The 21911-nt window shown below is 39.1% G+C and overlaps 1 protein-coding gene across 1 annotated transcript; it reads left to right on the forward strand.

The window, feature by feature from the left end:
• Positions 1-467: 467 nt before the first annotated feature.
• On the forward strand, positions 468-20700 carry LOC110976317 (uncharacterized). Its single transcript, XM_022229489.2, has 3 exons — positions 468-2732; positions 14387-14609; positions 16214-20700. The coding sequence occupies exons 1-3, from the start codon at positions 672-674 to the stop codon at positions 16429-16431; spliced, it is 2502 nt and encodes an 833-aa protein (XP_022085181.2). The 5' UTR covers positions 468-671; the 3' UTR covers positions 16432-20700.
• The last annotated feature ends 1211 nt before the right edge of the window (positions 20701-21911 follow it).

Raw genomic sequence — 21911 nt, forward strand, 5'->3', positions numbered from 1 at the left:
TACTTTCGTGTGGCGAGAACTTGAAAACCCCTCACAGTTGGATCGAAGATAAAATGATCATGTCACCACATAAAAGGCTTTTACAGGAAAGAAGCTGAAAAAAATGTTACCGTGAACAAAATTATTTCTAGCTCCATGTCAACTTTTTTGTTCGAAGAGAATTTCACACACCATTTTCTTCAACAGTATTTCTGATAAATACAAAAATCAAGCCTACGTATTTTGTATGAATATAAAGTGCGTCACAACACTTCTATGGAGTGGGTTCAAAAACTTTTGCTTGTCATAACTTATAAACTGGCCTGCATTCCTATGTTTTCGGGTCATTCAAGGTGATAAGATGACGTCATATTGGGAGGTGGTGGTTAGCAAGGTCAACTGGTACTTGGCGTAATGTAAGATTGTGGTTGTAAGATGAGTTACCAGTGAACAACCGGCGTAGTCGTGCAGCCGCATGAACCAACGATCCCGTGCCGGCCGCGCTGTGTACGTAGACTGCACACGATATGATACGACGAACGAAAACATTCATTTGAATGGCGACGCCGGCGGTGTGTAATGTACTGAGAAAAATGTCGCGAGTGTGAGCAACTTTTCATTATTTTTCGTCAAGAACCAGAAGCTGACACGCTGTTTTCTCATCTAGTCGGTGTGCACAAGGGCCTGTCGACATGAGTGGGGCGGTCATACCGCAGTGGAAGATCGCTCTCCAGCAGAAACTGGAGAAGAAAAAGGAGGAGGAAAGACGGAAGTTGTTGGAGGAGGAACAGCGCCGCCTGGAAGCGCTGCCTCCGTGGAAGCGAATGGGGATGGTTCCACAAAATGTCATCATCATCTCAGGGGGAACCAAGACAGTCAGCAAGTTGTCCTCCGATTCAGACTCTACAGCTGGTGGTGAAGAAGTTCAAAAGGAATCTCGTAAAAGTAATACTGACCAGGCCTCGAAGGTGACAACGAACAGGACGGTGAGTGACAGTAGGATAAGTGTGAAGAAGAGCGCCATGAATGCGCAGCCTCAAGAGAACCATGTGGTGAGTTCACAGAAGGAAAGTCATTTGACTAATCATGTAGGGGGAGACGAGCCAGATGGAGCCAAGATGACACCTGTCACAGGGCGAGAGGGCGTGGACGAAGAACATGTTGCTTCTGTTTCAGAGAATCCTTTCTTGAAGCTTGATGGCGGCGCACGACGAAGGAGAGCTTCACCGTTATTAAAACTTGACATTAAAGAAAAAGAGAGTACTTCCAAAATTGTAGAAAATAAAACCACAGATTCCATGATTGTGGTCAAAAAGCAACCAGACAATAACATACGACAGCGATCGCGGTCAGCAAGCCCACACCGTGCTGCTAGAGAACAGAATGTAGATTTAAAAGCAGTCGAGGAAGACTTGCCTGAACGCAGGCCCAGAAAAAATAGTGTCAGTGATTTAAGGAACAAATTTGGTCGTGCTGCATCCATTGAAGATTTAAGAGTTGTGTCACGTAAAGCAAGTGAATCAGAGAGTACTTCTCCATTGCTGTCACCACGGAGTCCTACAGCTCTTGACAGGCATAAACTCTTTGATGATCAGCCCCACAAAGTTCACTTTAATTTCACACCCGACTCGTCAAGGAAGCTGGCTCCAGCATCATCGTCAAAAGTCTCCATGACAAGCTCCGTCACATCTGATAAAATGCCTTCCACACAACCACAAGCCCAGAAAACTGGTGTCACAGGAAGTGCTCTCAGCAAACCATCTGAAACAAACTCACTCACTATCACTGAAGCTGGCATTGCACAGATATCAAGTACCAATCGCACCACCAAACGTCAAGCTCCAAAGGCCCCAACAGCTTCAGACTCCAGTGCGAGTACTAAGAAAGACATAGCACCAACAAAAGCAGTTACCTCATCCACTTCAAGTTCAACTAGTAGTGCAATGAAACCTCTTAGTAAAGACTTACAGAAAAGCAATAAACCCGTGGAATCTTCCAAAAACGTCACGATGACCAATGAGGTATCATTGCCTGACCAACCCAAGACTGCAATCCTCGGCGATGGACAGTCGTCCTTGCGCCGAAAAAAGGGCACAAGTAGAATGTCTGCTAGTGCACTGATCAGTCTTTCAGGTGATGGCACCAGTGATGTCCAACTAAGCGAACACAATGCGCGTGTCCGTGCCGCCCGACAAGAGGCACGGGCAAGCAGCTCAAAGAATTCACTACGATCAGCCAGGGACAGTGAATCCAAGGACACTGACAGTATACCAAAGGGCCTTGTGTCATCAAACATGTTCGGGTCAAAACTAAAAACGCACGACAACAAAACACCATCATCAAAACCAAAAGAAGACCCCCCATACGTTGACTCTATCCCCTACCCAGAAAATTTCCGGCAGCCAAAGAAAGAGTCCGGGTATGTTGACACAATCCCATACCCGGAAAACTTTCGTCAGCCAAAATCTACCAAGCCAGAAGCATCTGAGATCAAGGCTCCCACAGTCCAACTCAAGGCCACTTCCAAAACATCAACCGTGGAGGACATTCCACGGACCAACATTGACGACATGGTCCTTTCCCCAATTAAAGAAGATGCTTCTCAGAACTTGACCAACGGGAGTGTTGAGACAAAAGCACCCCCCAAGAAAATCAAGAAGAAATTGGAAGTGGAGTGGATAGGGTATAACACCCCCACTGGAAAACCATCGGCCCTGAAGTCTTCAACATCCCATAAAAACGAAGACAAAAAGGTGAGTTAAAAGCCACTAACTTCTCCCAATTTTTTATCATTGGCCTTTGCAAAGTTTTCTTTCATAAAAGTGTAAATCTTCAGTTCTAATTTTCCAAGATTCTAGCTTTTGTACTTTTGTGTAAAATGAATAATTAGGCAATCTTGGGGAATTTCTGAGTGACTTTAATTCCACATACCTGTATTAATCACAAAAAGATCTGAGAACCCATTTTGTATTTGAGGTGTGGGTTGAATCAGTAACTTGGACTAAATAACTCTTGGTTGTGTGCATAAGAAAACTCCTTGCATAAGGCAGGTTCCTCAAAATATGGACCATTAGATAATGTTCAACTTTGGGAGTTCATTTTTCCTGAAGTGAACAGCAGTGGATTAATTCCCAATGTCTGATGTAATGAGGGAAGTCATGGCTGATATCTGGAACAATGATGACCGCGTCCATCTTTCAACTTAACTGAATTAAAGTCTCAAACGTCATCGTTTTTGACGGACGTGAACAACCTGTTGAAGTCAGCATTTTTGACGGATGTGAATTCAACCTGTTGAAATCCTAGCCAATAAAATGTACCGAGGAGTGATAATCCCTGTGGTTATTTTACACAGATTTATATGTGGTGAAGGTGGTAATATTTACACATATTAAAACCGTAATCACGAATTAAAAATATGTCTCACAATTAATCGGGTCCAGAATTCGGCAGTCGCGAATTTCATTCCATTCTGTGAATTTCTGTCATTAGTGTCAAAAAAATCAACAGCAAAAAAACAGCGAGTAAAATCCAAATCAATGGACAACACAACAAACCATCATCCTTTTACAACTGGACCGATCACATTTTCTTCAAGTACTGTACATGTACATTTCCGTAAACCACAGTCCAATATACCAATCATGGCAGTTTTGTGGCTTCCGTGATATGCCATGGAGCCGTTAGAGAAACGTCTCGCTGCATCTTAGCCCGTTTGACCTTTGACATCAACCCAGATAGTGCACCCTCTTTTTCATTTGATATTCATGAGCCCCTCCACAGAATGGTGACGCTCCGCGATTTTTCTCTTCGGACCAAGGTTTCTTGAAAGAAATTGGTCATTCTGAATGACTTTCAACAAAAATGACGTCCGATACATAAAATAGGATTCATGACGAAAATCTAATGCTCAGAGTTGTTAATTTTAATTTAACTTTCAAAATAAGTGGCAAAATGAACATCAGGCCTGAAATTTTCAAGCACTACGTGTGACAGCGTTTTCGGCATTCTCAAACATCATGCATTTTTGTCAAATTTTTCGAACGTCATCAAAATTCTGTCAAATATGACGTTCGCAACAAACATATTGTACTCATTATAAATTTTTGATACAGCCAAATTTTAAGATAATTTTCAATGGTTGAAAGGTATGAGACCTGGCAGATACATGTATGCTGGTATAGTGAGAGTGATTATAAACGGTAAGAGAATGAAGACAGTCAAACTTTTCTCATCATTTTCCGTCAATTTCGTGCTCTTTTTTTGTGGCTTATATTTTTAAAAAGTTATTTCTAAGGTGCTTTAAAATACATCAGTCGAAAAATATACTGAATTCTCTCTCTTGTCGAGGTGAGTTTTGAAATCAAGTCCTCTGGTGTAAACACTTCGACGTAAAACTTTAAATGAATTCAACTCTATGTACACATTATGCCTAATTATCCCCAAATAATCATTTTTAAAAATCTGAAGGTGCTGATTTGAATTTTATATGATCATAGTCACTCTTTTAGAAGTTCTGAAAAATGACATCCGGATTTGCATTTTGGTCCATTTTAGGAAGAACATGCCGTAACTTCTAATCAATTAACATTTAGTGTTCACATGCCACTTTATATCAGTTTTTATCACTTTTTACACATTACCCAGTCTGTTAATAGAAAGATAAATCCCCCTGAAATCGGCTTACTGCATATGTACCATTTGAATTCAACTGCTGTATAGACTTGACCAACTTGCACATTAAAACCCTCCCAGGCAAAGACACATTCTTGACACAGTTGTCATATCAGTCAAAATCAGTCAAATTTCCCATATGTGTCTGTGTACTGGGGGAAATCAAGTGGAAGCAATTTTTGACTGTTTTTGGTGGTTACAGCAAAAGTTAATGTTTCCGTTTTTCTGTAATTCTTTGTGTGACTCATGTTTTTAGGGCAATGTGTGAGTTGGCTGGCTTTTAGAACCTTGTTTCATGAGCCTGACCAAAGTCTATCACAGATAAGCCCTTCTTTACTAATTCACTGTTCAGCAGACATGTTGCTGTCTGCACTGTACTGTACTGAAAAGAATTTCAAATGACTTTTTTGTTGTTTGGAACTTAATTAAACAATTTATGCTTGTAACAACTATAGAAATGGCCATTTTTTCAAAAGTTTACTTGCTGTATGAAATGATGCCTTCAAGTTATCACAAAATTCTATATTTTTCAACAACTGTTGATGCTTCACAGAAGAGCCTACCTGTCTACTATGTTATTTGGATGGATTTTCTCGGGATTTTTTTTTTTTACAAAATGCCTTGAAACTGGCCCCTACAAGTACATGTACATCAGGAACTTTTATTCAGAATCAAAATTCAGATTGTTATCACAGAAAGCAAATCAGACCTTTGTCATCTTCTGTGAGGAGGTCAAGGTCTTGGGATTCATTTCAATGAAACACAGAGCATTTTCATTGAAATCACAATTGAAATGTCTCGATACAAAGAGGACAACAGTTACACGTAGTTGAACAGGTTGTTTTTACCTTGTAATTGATTTCTGCCCAGACCTTCATGCCAGCCATATTTTTTATGGGTGTTGGCGTGGATTGCAGTGAGTCACGCATGTGGGAGGGTGTCCCTGTGGTCTGATTGAAGTGAAATGCCTTGTTATGGAGATTCCAATGGATTGACAAGTGACCTTGTTAAGGAGGTTGTTGGGATTTGTTTTGATGAGGAGGAAATCCCATAGTATCAGGACAGTAGGAGGGTTAGGGTAGTTTGTATTCATCAAATTCAAGGGGCATTTGTATCTGTCATGTCCAGTCTGATCAGTGGTAGCCAGATGATTACAGATGTGTTGTAATATTTGGCTGGAATTGGAAACTAGGGTCCAGCTTTGCTGTCCATTGAAGAATTAGATGTTCATCTGTTTAAATATTTTCCATGTATACATGTGCCGGCACATGTACTTGTGTATGTGCATTGTGAATTTTGGGGTCAGTCTTGAACGTATCGTTCATTGTATTGGCATGTTGAGATTATTCAATTTGCTGGATTCCGTGAGAATGAGCAGATTTCAAACTTCCTTATCCTTAGTCTGACTGGTAGAGTTTGGATGTATTGTGGGGAAATTCCAAAGGATTTACGTGTATTTTATATAGATATTTGATGTGTACTAAAGTGTACTCAAAACTTTCAGCAAGCAAAATTCATTTTGCATGTAAGGGGATCCTCTGAAGAACATTGTAACTGCAATCGAAAGTTTAATAATGCGTACTACAGCTTTCACTTTAAGTTCAGTGAGTAATCATTAACATTCATTGAGTATGTACTGTACACTGTACATTTTTGTTCTGTGACACGGAACCATTTTGCGATTTACTTAAATAATTATCCCTCCTATGCTGAAGTCACTCTTTGGGTCATTTGGTAAACACCTCCAAGAAGCACAGCACCAACTGTCCCTCACAGGAATATCAGATTGCACTTTTGTGCTGCCCAACAACTAACTGTGCTTCACTGTTTCATGTGCGTAATTGTGCAGTAAACCAAATGCAGCGAAGAGGACTGCACAAAAGACCCTGGGTCATTTTGTGCTGACAACCTACTGTGTACACACTGAACCTGTGCATGTTTGAGTTCCATATAGAAACTACATGCTCACCAGTGACTGTGGGCAGTCGTGCACATTTGCGCTGTAAAACCAAAGAAGGGTTGAAGTACATTAATGCGCAGTTGATCATGTCTGACGGTATCAGTTTCAGGTTTAAACTGACAACACTACAGAGCCTGTTTGATGAAGCAGTTTAGTTGTAATGCTCACAACGTACACTATACCGGTACCTCACAAGAAGAGTTTGACTCCGCCTCCTGTGGTGCTTCAAAACCCGCTCAGACATGCCATGCAAATTGTCTTTTTAGTTCTTGCATTGGAGTTTTCTTCCTACATCCTGATGGGTCAGCAGCTCATCCTTATGAAGAGATTAACAAAAATTAAATGTGGCTTTGAAAACAAAATAGGCATGACTTTGCAAGGATACATGTACATGTATGTACCCAAGTGGTGGGGTTGGGGTGTTCAACATCCGTCGTACAGTACCGATACGTTACCGTACAGCATACATGTACCATTCTGTGCGTACCATACAGTGTAGAGTACACATTTGAAGCACTCCGACAAGCAAACTCTTGGTGCTTAATTCTTAATGTCAAGAAAACAACCTATTCGCCTTGCGCGATGCTCATAATTTTATAGTTTATTTTGTAAGGCCAACTCTGGCAAACACGTATGCCAGTATGGATGTCTGTAATCTTAGCAGATTGCCATAAACATCGGTACATGTAATACCCGTGTTCACCACTTGAAAAATCCTAGTTCAGTGTCTAATGGTGCACAGTTTATACACGCACTGGCCTTCTGCAGATGTCTCTCACCTCGTACTTGGACTACTTCTCGATTCCCAAATCATTATAAACCTTTAATTAGATCTGCATTGATCCATAGAGGAACGGAGAGGGAGGCTATGACTTGGCTACCTCTCAGACAGCCTTGGGAATGACGTAAAATGGTCAGTTGGTTATGCAGACTTCAAGTGCATACAAGAATACAAGGTGCCTGTATAGTGTGTAAGCAGCCGTACACAACCATGTGCATTTCATGGGTACATACATGCATGCATCAGACATTTCCGTGGTTGACTTGTTAGATATGATACAGCTACCTTGTATTAACTTTTGATCTTCAAGGTACATGTGCATGTACCTGTTTCTCATGGCATGCCTCAATCAATGGCTGCATGTGAAATCCTGAAAGGTAAAGGGGGACACAGTCCTCCACCTTCAGCATTTTCTTCCCTTAATTTAATCTGCATTTTGGGAGGATAGGGTGCCAAAACACCCACCCACCCCACAGCTGTGAGATGGTCTTTTAAAAAACAATACTGCTTTACTACATGTAGATTAAATGCCCAACAGGTTGCAGTCTTATTGAAAACAGTTCTTATACATTTATATATCTGTGGACTTTGCTTTCATTGGGGCAAAATTTGATCGATTATCACATGCTAAACCTGTAAACTTCCTTGTTCTTGTGGATAATGCCATTGCATGTACACGTATGTAGATGTACAGGTAGATAGCATTTATTCTGGGGTCAGCTTTTCAGTTGATTTCAGCTTTTTTTGGATTTCAGCTTTTTTTCCTCACTGGCTGTGTACAAAAGTATAGGAGATTTTCACAGTTCAGCTTCTTTATGCCTTTTTTTTCGGCTGTTTTCAGCTATTATCATTATCGTTTGGTCAATCTCAACCCTGTTTATTTTTTTCTTGTATTGCAGGACAGAAATGAGAGCAAATTGCATCATGCACAATATGCTTTACTACATGTAATTCAAGCATGCAATCCCGCTAACGTGTACCATGTGTTCTTGAATAATTCATGCATGATGTGCAGTAATGTATAACATGGGTAACTGCCTAAAGGGCAAGACATTTATTATTCACAAATATTTTAATAAGTAATCAGGATTCCTTGGTTTCATACTTTTCAGAAAAGACCTGTTTTGTTAAATTAATGTAATCCATTTGTTTATTTGGGCATTGCCTTTGCATGATTGCAGACTTCGTGACTGGGACATGGATTCATGTCTGAGTCTACTCAACTCTGTCAGAATTTGTGTCAGACCTGTATTTATGACTTCTTAAAATGTCCAATATTTATCATTTTTAAACATCCAAACAGTTCAAGGCAATATGACAGGCCTAGGCTATGACACAGATTGAGTTCAGTGACTGACAGTGCTGCGTCTACCAGTAAATCACATTTTCTTGGCCATGAAATTGAGGTTTTTCTCAGGAGCTAGGTTTTGAGAAGCAAGAAATTGAAGTTTTTCAGTGCACTCTGAAACAGCTTGGATCTGTCCCATCTCTCCGTAGTGAGGCATGGTTCATAAGATACAAATGAACCGGGATAGGCAGAGTAGCTTGTAGAACTGTGGCCAATGCCATTTGCATGTACTTGTTCATGTAGTTTTGTAATGGTGGGAATTTACGTTTCGTTTGAAAAATGTTTAGAAAACTTTCCCATATTTTTTTAACGTTTATCCAACACTTTACAGAGGCCGCTGCCACCTACAGTGTACCTTGATGTTTTCATATGCAAAATACTTTCAACAATGCACATGGTCCAACCAATGTAAACAATATGTAGATTGATGTTGGGGCATTTTAAAAAAGCACTGTGTAGGCCTATTGTTTTAGAATCCACTTTTTTCTCAAAAATACCTGGATGCCGAAAGGGAAAAGTGTTCCAAGAATCCGAGTACACTTTTCATGCACCATTTACAATAAAAATGAACACTAGATTGCGTCAGTCAAAACATCAAACCTCTAAAAGGGATGGTTCCGTTTGAACATTTGGGAAAAATCTATTAACAGACCCACCCTTAGTAGTCTGTCGACAAACTTTATTAGATGATAAGCCCATATTGGCAGAAGAGATTATAGTCTCACTGATTTTTTGTCAAAATTTCTTGGGCACTTCTTCTTCCATGTACCAAGTAGGTTCACTGTACTGTACATTAACCCTTTTCAACAGCCTTTTGCATCGTTAATATGGATGGCAAACAAGCAATGCACTTTATGTGTAAATATGGCAAGTGCAACAAACATTTCTTTTCTTCCAAATTTGAAATAAAAGCAGAATTTCAAGACTGGACAGAAGGAGAAATCACCCTCAATTTTTTAAAGGGTACCAGCTTAAAGACCCGACTGGTCAATGTTGGATGAAAGTGCTCCTCAAAGCTGCACTATCTTCAGCCAATTATTGGCTCGCTTTAGTGACTTCCAGGGTCATAGTCCAAAGCAAGACTATTATCCATCAAAGCGCTCATCCCAAAACTTTCTACAGGTAGGCCTCGTAGATCTGATAAGATCTAAAACTTGATTTTTTATAGTAAGATATCATTTTACGTGTACATGTACACTGAATGTGATGTGTTCATGTACGTTATATGAACATTCAAATCCAAACATATGGCCAACTAATGTTTGATTTTTTAACCCGAAAAAGCTGCCAGTGGCCTTTTTTTCCTGCAAATTCGTTGAAATTGCAATTTATTAATGACGCAACCAAGCACACCGCATTAATGTATCAACTGCTAAAATGAAAAAAGAAGTCTCAAGAGAGTGTACTCGTCCTCCGTCATCTGACACCAAGTGGGTAACAAGGAGGAATTCTATGATTGATTTCACAGTTTGGGTGTTCCATATGTCTTGTGTATGCTCACAGTGTTTTTCATCGACACAAAAATCGAAAAGGTTTCAAAACAGCTTCATAGCTGCAAAGATTCCCTGCTGCTTTCGTGTCCATTGCTTATGAAACCTGTGAATGCAAATCATACAAGATAAGACCCACAGAAATATACTTCGTGCCATTAACAATTAACCAGTGAAAGAATTTAGTCAAATGTTAGGTAATGGGTATCAGGATTTTTTGGTTTGTTCAGCCTTGTGGTATACGGGACACAGATGCAGTACTGTACATTATTCTGTGCACATGAAGACTACTGGTACCCTGTTCAGTGGTTACCAAAAAGCATGATAACTAGGAATAATTGAGGACCTGTTAACTGTACATGAATTTTGGAAATACTTCCAAATCAGTAGGCCTACAGTGTACTTGTAGATGGTGTATTTCCAAAAGTACGTCTACATGAAGCTGTTTTGTGGGAATTGGAAATGATATCAGTCCCATTTTCCTCACCAGATTATAATCCATACATATCTGCAGATATCACGTATTGAAAAAGTCAGCATTTGAAGTTCTACAGGTACACATGTATGTAATGTACGTGTGCATTTATACACGGAAGGATTATCCTACCCCCTTAAAGGCAGGCCTACACAACCCATTTGCATACCGTACACCGAGCGTTCATTTTATTCAGTCATCCATACTGTAAGGGGAAAATTTTGTACAGTGTACAGAGGTTTTTCTATCACAGCAGTTGCTGGGTGTGTTGGATTGATTGTTGCAGCGAGGGCCCCAAAGTGTATTAAATGCATGCTGCATACCGGTATACATGTACATGTACTTCACATTCCGCTCCGTGAATGTGTAATCCTGGGTGTGGCCTTCAGCAAACACCAAATTAAACTTGTACAATAATGCCCATGTACCAGGGTAGTTTGCCCAGCAGTCTCGATGACAATTCATTCCTGGACAGAACATAATTTGAAATCACACATCTCCCTTCCTTTCCTTTGCTGGTTGAATAAAAACCACCTGGTACCCCATTCAGTAGTTGTTAAGTAAGGTCACCAGTCTTGCACAATCAAAGTTCATCTCTGACAAGTGTATGCGTGTTTGAGTTGCACAAAGGCTAAACATCCACATATTTCAAATATTTGATGGCTTTGCGGGATTGTTGGTCAGTGTTCTTACAAATCTGTGATTCCCACAAAATACATAAAAAAATGACCTGGTACTGAGATATGGTACTGTACGTGTATACATGTTTTCTTTTGGGGGGCAGTGCTACTGGGGGGGTACTATTTTGACACTTCTTTTTTCTTCCGATTTTGTAAATTATTTTTAATGGAGAGGGTTGACACACTGTTATCAAAATTAAATTTAGAAAATGGTCGGACAAAATCAAGTTTCACTGATCTTTGCTGAATCTACAGTTATCAGTGTGTGTAGTTACCCGCGCATAATTTTGTATACTGAGACAACACTAACTTCAACAGCAGACCTTCATTCCTATTAAGTATGTAGGACATGTAGGTGTGTGGTCAGTGTACTCACTCTATTATTTTCCTGGTTGGGTAAATACAGGAAGTAATTGAAACTGATCAGGGGACAAAATTGAGAGGAATAAAAGCTGATTGATTTCCTCAACCACAGGACTCAGGACAGCTGCTTCAGTGTATTAGAACTCTCCTTTTCTCAAATCCTCCACGTCCTGGTTTCCTACATAATTTAAGCAAGGGTGTATACCTGGACACAGTCATTGCCATGTACATGCATCTTTGTGCTCCATGCTGTAAAGTTTCATCTGTGTTGTCCTTGGGGGAAAATAGACAGTATCAAGCAGTCATGCTTGGAATACCATGCACATGAACTGACATTAGCATGCTCCTGGCTAGGCTAAAATACAGTAGAATGTAAATGGTGTGTATTTGTGGACTGGTAAATTTTTACCACTATTTGTGTATGAACCTCTACATTCACATCACCTGCAAATTAGTTTCACGTGATAGGTGGTTTTTAAAAAAAAAAAAAATCAGCTTCACGTGTACTTGTATCTGGGCAGTGCCAAAATACGTACTTGTGAATGTACCATATGTACATGTACATCTACCGGTATGTTGAAATTTCAATTTGTTTAGAACAATTTGAAAACAAAAACACTGTTCCTTGTACAGTAGTTCCTGTGCATGCAAACCATAAATGTGACCCACTCTGTGAAAATGAGTCACAAGTCACCAGAGCCACTTTTGAGTAAAAAGTCCTTCAGAATAATTTTGCACTGTGTAAATCAATGGGAACTCAAAGCGTTTTTCACCATGGAGTATCCACTTTCATCAGGATGCCAAATTGAGTGATTCATCAAAACAAAAACCTCAATTTGATCTTTCCAATACAAATGAAAACTCAAAAAGTAGCTCTGGCGATTTAAGACTCATTTTCACAGAGTGGGTCACAAATTCAACCAGACTCTTGATTTTCAAAGCAAGTCAGGGTCCACAGTGAATTCACATTTGTCCAGGCAGTTTCTGAGAGAATTTTGGCATTTTGATTTGCACCTTTTGATTTACTGTTTCCTTTGGACTGCCAACCACTGTAGTTGTCTCTGGAGATCATTACCCTGGGGCAGTTTTCATTAAATCCTAATCAGCTTTGCTACCACACTGTCCTTGGTTGGGTTAGGTTTTCACACTCAATCATGTGATAGTTATACCCAGTAATGGATGAGATAGTCAGGGAATGCAGGTGGAATACTAGTAAACTGGGCCTGCTTGTCTGTGTTGGCCACAAAGGGCAAGAATCGGTTGTATGGGTCCAGTATTTACCAAGTTACAGATTCTGGAAAGCCATGGAGCAGTGAAGAAACTGTACAGATGTTACTGCAAGTTTTTTTTTAATTCAAATTTTGTGGGTTTTTTTTCTCTGCTTTTTCCCCAGATGATGTACAAATATGGTTTCTGTATTCTGTTAATTTTGGTTTTGCAGATCGTGAAGATGAACTCATGTTTGGAGTTCTCAAGTAGTAAAATTAAGGAAGAGAGACAAGAATGTTTAAATTCATATTTGATTCAGTCGTGTACATGTTCATTTGCATACTCATACATATGCAAACAAAAAATGTGCCATGAGTAACAAACCTGTGGCATCATAGAAAATTGGAAGCGTGAAAGACATGAAAATGGTTTGTTCTCTAAATTATGACAAATCCCAAATTGGTTTGCGCGGATGCCAGAAGGCGTTGTTGCACCTGTCTGGTGTGCCATGTGGTACGTGGACATGTACATGGACAGGCAAGAATCACAGCTATTCAAATAGCCAGCCGTTTCAAATCGGAACTTCATTGATCAAGTTTAGCAACATATGCTGTGACATGGACTGCGGTATATCAATGTGTGACTAAAATATTGATTTGGGTGGACCTTTTGGAATTCTACAATGAAACATAATTCCCCAGTGCATGGTAATAATGAAATTGTATATTTGTCAATATAAAGATTTCATTTTGTTTGTTAAGTAAAAGCAGAAGCATAATTTACAAAATAATTGTAACACCCTGTTCTATTTCCAAAAAAAATAAGACATCCATTTTTGAGTTCTGTCTGTAAAAATTCTGTTTTGTAGCCTAATCAGAAAAATAATTTAGGCACTACATGTGCACGAATTTTAATTTCTGATAGACTTGTATGCAAAGATCTATTACCATCCTTGGTTTGCAAGTTGAGATTAATTGATGAACATTTATGAATTGAGGTGCATTGTTCAAGCTTCATTTGTAAATTTACAGGATGATTATGGGTAGTTATTTCACTGTATATCTTTGTTTGTTCAACTGGAACAATAGTTTTTGACATCGCATACATGTACGTGTATGTGCCACTGCCGTTTATGTAATTTTCTTCTCAGAAAATTTTTTTTTATATAATGGGTTTTGCCCTTACCCAACGTGTATATTAATAAACACAAGCAAGCTCTTGGACAAGCACTGAGCATACCGTGTTTATTAATATGTACGTTGGGTAAGGGCAAAACCTGTTATATAAATTAACATCTCCCCAACGCAAAAATACATCTTGAAAAAAGAAAATGGTTTGTTATTCCAACTTGACCATGATGTTCACAAAATGTAACAGTTCTCTAAAATGTTCAGAATTCATGTATTTCTGTGTATCTCTCTGCACAGATGAAAATCTCCTTTAACGAGTCCAGCCTGAGTGAAACCTATGAGTACCAATCAGAAGAATCACTCCTGAATGAGTACCTGCGGAAGGAACGAGGTCTGAACGGTAACCCGCGCGTAGGTAACCTGCCCCGCCAAGAGGCAAGGGATGAGGAAGACGAGGAAGATGGCATTGAATCCTCTCCGGCTTCACAGAGCAGCATTGATAACGTCTTGGCGCATGAAGGTAAGACACTTGAACCATTCTTGATATCCGAAGACATGCCGTTGACGTCATTGCAGACAGCCAGCGCGTATCCCTTGCTCTCTGCCCGAATGGACAGAGGAAACCTTTTGTGATTTTTGTATGGCGAGATTGCATGAAGCAACTGATTAAAGTACTTTGTGCAGAAAGTTGGACAACCAAGTCAAAGAGTAGTTGTTTTTCATCCAACAACTTGAGTGGTGTGACGCAAGTTCACACTTTACAATTTATTTTCTCATGCCATCTACCGAAGGAAACCTAGTAAAATGACAAATTACATTTAAATGGTTTTATGGTGTGTCACGTCAGGACACATTACAAGCACTGTCTTTGCATTGATATTTCATGAGTTTGGATTGAACAGCACGATATTACTTGTCAACTGCATTTCAAAAAGAAGCATTTTTCAACAAATGAAAATTTACTCAAAATTTGTCAGGGCACATGTCAGCAAGGAAGATAAACCCCAAGTTGATTTAATGTGCCCTCAGTCCAGTGCTCCCAAGCGAGCAGTCTACATGTATCTTTTATTGTGGTGTCAGTCGCTATCAAGAAAGAAAGAATGCTGTACAAACCCTATGACAGCTCATTTTAATGTGATGGTGCATCCGTAAGGTTTGAAACCAATCAGAGAATGCATAATGTACACATACGTTTGTGCAGTTGCCAATGAATTTTGAAGCCAATGTTATTGTAGCCCAAGGCTGTACCTGACATCAGGTCTTTATCAGTTGTTGGTTGGTTATCAATGTAACATCTGCCACTTGGAATTAAGTTTCTTATTTAGAAAAAAATCTGAGACTGTGGAGAAAGATGAGACAGACACTTTTCGCACACCTACAGGGTACTGTAGTTATAAGATTAAGATGGCCGTAATTTTGTCATGGCTTATAGCTTAGAAGTCCATGCTTCATTGTAATTTCTTTAGCATTGGAATCGTGTATTTACATGTCTTTGTTGTTAAATGCAGTAATTCAATAACCCAATGGTGTAATTTGATAAGGATTTTTTTCTCAAAGCACATGGGATATTCAACTTTCCCCCTCAAATTGGACAGCTTGCAGGTGTTCAGACTCAGTGTTTCATTCACTATGTCTAAGTGCATGCCTTGACGTAGCACCTACATCATACTGAGCATGTTAAATCGATTTCCTGCAAAGCCTTTTGTCATCTATATGACACAAACCCTGATTTTTTTTTAATTTACATGTACAATGTGATGGTTGTTGGAGTGGAATTTTCAAAGCCTCTTCCCAGTGCTTTCCTTCACAATAGAGATATCATTTATCAATAAGTTATTAATCAGCTGTGTAGAGTAAAAACTTAACCAAACCTTTGTTTTCCAGCATTTCTGGACCCTCTCTTTTTCATCCCATCTTCACACAGCAAATTCATAACAGGCAGGAAATCCTAATGCTCACATACGTGCAGCTTTAAAGTTGTACCCATCTGAAGCACATTTCACCACTCTTTCAAATTCGTCCCGTGCACTACATTCCTTTCACTTTAGAAGTTTCAGCAATGCTTCTGTGACGTTACCCACTCATGTGTTACAGCAACTGGTACATTTTTATTCATTGTGTCAGGTCTGCAGAGCTACACCCCTAAGGATCTACAGAACTTTACCCCAATGTCCATCCGCCAACAACAACAGCAGCAGCAGCAGGAAGTAGCCAAGCCCCAGGAGGAAACAGCGCCCTCGCCTGCTGAGGAACCAGACCCTGACGACATCGCCATCACCTACGATGACACGGGCGACTACTTCTCATCAGCCGGATCGAGCTCAGCTGCCCTTCTGTTCTGAAGTGAAAGGGTATAAATGAACATGAGCTCGGAGGACCAAACTAAGATGATCTGAGCTTGTCGATGGATCCCTTCTGCTAACCCTGGGGATGGCACCTGTCTTGGTAGAAGGCCTTTCTTTTTAGTGGTCAAAGATTGAAATTATGCAGATTGCCACCCCCACCTGGTGTATATACATGTATTACCTTGAACAACAAAAAGGAGCTCCCCTAACTTACCCAGTTCTTCATAGCTTTAAGGTTCCAGCATTTTCACTTCAATGTTAATATTGATGTTTATAATGAATGACTTGGAGAACCATATCTTCGGATCGATCCTTACAGAGTCAAAATTACCGGTAATCCAACAGTTTTCCAACAGCTGTTTTGTTTGTTAATTATTACGTCGAGGATTTATAGAAATACCTACACGAAAAATGGTCGTCTTTTTTTTTTCTTTTTTTTTTTAACCAGTGTACACTGTGCTCGCATGTGCATACATGTGTCTGCATAGTATATTCTATACGCAGATGTCTTCGAATGATGAAGAAATACCCACGAAAGATAGTTGCAAATCAATTTTATTTTAATTTAGGTGTGTGTGTGTGTGTGAATTTGCCGAGTCAGGTGTGTACATAGTTGTGATTAACGTTAGTGAGAATAAATACCTTGAAATATATGATTATTTTTTTTCGTGGTAGCAGGTGGATACAGGTTTCCCAATGGCAGCCTTGACGTTTTTTTTACAGTGTAATTGTGGTATTAAACACCCCTTGGGACTTGCTTCTCACACACACATTCCTGCCAAACCTTTTCTGGAATATTCTGCATTTAGACATTTTTTATCACAGTCATGTTGCGTTCAAGTTCTTTTTTAGCAATGTTCACTATTGAGCATTAATTTATGTGTCGTACCGATAAAATGCAATGCATTTCTACTTAATTTCAAATGAACTATTTTTAACTCTTCTTAACACTGGATAGTTTTCTTCCATTTTTAGAAAACTGCAGATATCTGATTGACTAATGCTACCCGTAGTATCATGATCCATAGACATGAGGGCGTTTTACGGGACAGTACCAGCACAATTTAATTGGTAACTTAATTTGAATTGAGGTTTATTGTTGATTCCTGTACTTACAGTCAAACTGCTAATAGTTCATAGTTTCAGAGTCTCACTCTTAACTGCTTAATGATCAAGGTCAAAAGAGTTGACCTGATTGGGCATTTTGTCTAGTCTTGATTCAAGTCTGACTGCTGAGGTTTTGGACGTCACCTGCACAGCTAGTGTACTAGTGGTTTCTCTCTGATGCACATGTTATACTTACATTCTCTGAGGGTTTTTACAATCACACAACTCGTTGCCGACTACAGAGAAACTGCGCCAACTGAGTTGTCAGAGACGTGATATTTTATCACCCCCCAAAAAGGACTGTTTGGTTGCAAACAGCAGGTTTCCCTTTAAATGAGGATGCAAATGATTTACAATTTCCTTAAATTTTTACGAATTTGCAAAAGTAGTACTTCCATGAACAGGATCGTCGACATTGTTGGGAAAGTTTCCTCTTATTTTAATGCGACTTGAACACCCCCCAGTCCAATGCAGAACAGACAGTATGTGTGCATGAACGTGATGAAACATTATGTAATGATCACATTCATCAGGAGTGAGACCAAACTTTCAGATGTTGATCTGAACTCAGCATGGAGAATGTGTCTTTCAATCAGACCTTTGTAATTTTGGTATTGTAAGAAATTGTTTAAATCATGCACGGTGTATTCCACGGAGGGGTGTGCATCTGTGTTGCCATCAAGCTGCCACAAGCCCGTTCACAAATCCAATTTGCAAGTCCTTTCACAGACCAGTCAGGAGCAAACAGCGTGGGCAAGGAAAAGGGATACTTTTATTGCAGTTCATTTGAATAGCTTGTGACTTGACTTTCGACTGAGTGACTTGTGATGGACTTGCGGTGAAGTAATGGACTCAATAACACTGGTGTACGCAACTAATTTTTTCATCCCAATGCGTACAAATTTGTAGCATCTCATTGGCTGCAGGGCACAATGGCACTGAAGGTCCTTCATTGCCTCCTTAGTCACCATTGAGAATGTGCATGTGCAAGAAATCATGTGATGTCAGTCTCGTTTTCTAATTCTTGGCATGGTTCTCTCATTATTATCTGGCCATATTGTTTTCTAGCATATCAAACTTTCACTTGAGAAGACCCATTCTATCTGATATAAAATTCCTAGATTGCAAATTAAAAGCAATAAAATTAGATGATCATGTTGTAAATGCAAGTGCCTAAATAGTCTGCATGTAAAAAAAAAAATTAGAGAAAAAGGAACTTAATACTCCCCCAGAAGAATTAGACAGAAGTAGAGATACTGCTCGCTTGAAATCAATGTAAATTGGCTCTCAGTAGGAAAGATGACAGAATTAATGGAAACATGTTGAAGAAAAAGAAGAAAAATTAGGGAGGCCTCTAAATTTGGACAGAAGACAATTTTCCATACTGTCCTTCAGAAAAAATCAAATTGTCTTAAATCAGATCGTCTGTTAGGAATCTTAACTCTTACCAGACCAACATATACATAATATGCAACCCGTCTACTAATTAATGATTGAATATGCAACATTTTAAGCTTTCAAATTTTTGCTATAAATGTGGAAGGGATACCATTTCATTATTTTGAGAAATAAGTGTGAAAAATAGCTGTCAATATTTGTAGCAGAGCACTGAAAATGTCACAAAAAATACTAACTCATCAGTTGATCAGTTCTGTTCATTACCGTTAAATAATTATGATATTTGTTTTGGGTTTTTTGTTTTGTTTGTGTGTTTCGGTGCAAATTATCAGTTCTCGTTTGTTAAAAAATGCAATGCATTTGTACATTCATCCTCTTGATATTTAGGAAACAAAGAATTGTATTTATCATGAACAAATCAAACCAGCTCAATAGAAGCATGTAACGTAAAAGGCTGGACAAATTCCTCATATCATTATTTTTTTCTTTCTTTCACTGACACAAACTTTCATTAATGACTTTTATTTATTCCCGATTTTTTTACAAGCATTCTACCTTTGGTGAGTTATTATTGGTTTGGTAATATGTATATATTTGTTTCTCTTTGCAAATCTGATTGGTCATTTGTAATCACATGGCTGTATATTCACTCAAAGATATATTTATATTACAGGATTTCATTTTTGTAAAAGTTTCCGATTTGTAGATATTGAGGTTTAAATGTAAAAGTGTATTCTCAAAATCAAAATTGAATTTATTCAGCTGACAGATCTTTCCTTTTATTAGTGAAATCTTTACAAGTGATTTTTTAATACTATGATTTTATTGTTTGTAAATGCATATCCGGACATTGGAGCTTTGTAAACAGAGCAAGTTTTTAGTTCAAAATGCACCATCTTGGATTGGAAAGAATGTTTGCAACAGTACCCATTGTATATCAACAGAAGTAGGATGTGCATGTTAGCACTACGTGACTCCAAGTTGTACCTCACCTGGTAGGCAGGTTTCATAGAACCCTCTGTGTGTAGCGCGTAAACCTGTTCACAATTCACCAGTTATAAACCTGTGTCAGAGAGAGGCAGTCTCGCTTTGAACTAGTGACCCAAGTCATTTCCAATTGCAGCATCGTGTCTCTGTATTATAAGTGTGACCATGTGCAAGTTTGAAGAGGACAGTACAAACTGTGTTACCCAGAGGCTGCACAAATATTTCTGTAGATTTTGTGCCTACTGATAGAGCAGATGGCCTAAAATAAAGAGATGTTGCTTGTACGCGCCATCGCCAATGCTTTGCTTATAAGTTACTGGGATCAGCATTACTAGAGGCAGAATTATGCTCTGGATTTGGCACCTGATGATACTGTTATATTTCATATAAATTCTGAATTCTGATGTTTGTTTACATTTCAGCATTTGAGGTTTGAACAGTCTTTGCACCTTAGTGGAAGCACAAATCTTTTATTATGATGGGCAAGAAATTTGACCCTATTTATGTATTATCGTTCAGAAACAATCTGGTGTGAGACAGGATTTTGATAAAAGCACGCTCTGGCCAACAAGACAGAACAGCTGTAGTTTTTTATTGCCCTCAAAATGCATATCTTGACCAAAATATCGGAGGCCATGTGCATTAAGGTGATTTTTAGAAATGCCTAGTTTTTAACTGAAGCAACATGTTAATGTGGAATGGAAGTATACTAAATTCTGGTTTAATGTGTACGTTGTATAAATAACATGTAGAATAAAAAACTGGTGACACCAATCTCTCTTTTCTGTGTCATATTATGGCAAAATTTTACAAGCCCCCTTGTGAGAAGCACCTCCCCCCATGGGCAAAAATCAGAAGCATCAAAATTACCTATTCTTGTGATATACCCCTAGCTGGTACCCTGCCACTTTCAATGGAAGTTGCAATTCCTCCCGCCCCTGGTGCACATTTGGCAGGTCCTATAATGGGGTGAGGCTTAAAGGATAGGCATATTATTGGCTTATACCTGATGGTTATGTAACACCCCTCCCACTTCGAAAGTCATTGCATTGCTGTTGTATCCCCCCCCCAAAAAAGTTTGCGACAGGGCTGAGGGGGAAGAGGTGAGTGAAAGATGTCGGGACGTTTTTATTAGGGGAAGCCTGTGATTTGTGGATGGTTTGGATAGGGGTGTTTATTTTTTTAGTGGCCATCCACATTTACGGAAATTACGAGTGTGCAAACCATACACTGGGGGTAGGATCCAAGAAAAGTTTCATTAAAAAAAATTAAAATGATACGAAGCATCCACAAATTGCCATTTTAACTAGAGGGGAAGTTTAAAGAGGGTATTTACGGGGCACTCGTGAAAGTGGTGAATAAAAAGGGATGACTTTTTTCTTTTCTTTTTTGGTATTGTCATTTATCATCCTCCCAAAATTGCAAACTCTTTAAGCTGTGCAAGGTCTGAGAATTAAAGGAAGGGAAAAACACTTGCATACATTTCAAAAGTCTCGGAGCTTTACCCTTTAGGCCTACGTGAAATGAGCGTTGTAGTCCGAATACTTTGCGGTTTTGCCCCCTGCAAGGCTTTTAGTGCTACTTGTAACTTGAAATAACGCCCTCTGCTGACTCCCCCTTGAAATAAATTTGAGTTTGTTTGCCTTCAATGAATTTAAAGTAACACCAAGGTCCAAATCAAACCAGTTTTCTATCGTTCTATATCGATAAGAGGAGAGAATGCTGCGCTAAGAAAAGTGCAACTTCCTTCCGGACGAAACGAAGGCAGTGCTCTGAGGGCGCTCTCTTCTCGTAGTTTTTTTTCAAACAAAACCGACTTGCCTTCATGTACAGTACATGAACATGTAGCTAAATGTCGCCCTCTACTGAGACTCAGGTCAAATCCAGGGAGTAAAAAAAAACAAACAAAAGAGAAAAACAGTTGATTTCAAATGAAAATTGCACGGAATGAATTCTAAATGTGTACAGATAAAAAGATATCGGCG

The sequence above is a fragment of the Acanthaster planci genome, linkage group LG11, assembly GCF_054643075.1.
Source record: "Acanthaster planci isolate LZ-2023a linkage group LG11, COTS_SCS, whole genome shotgun sequence".
Taxonomy (NCBI): Eukaryota; Metazoa; Echinodermata; class Asteroidea; order Valvatida; family Acanthasteridae; genus Acanthaster; species Acanthaster planci.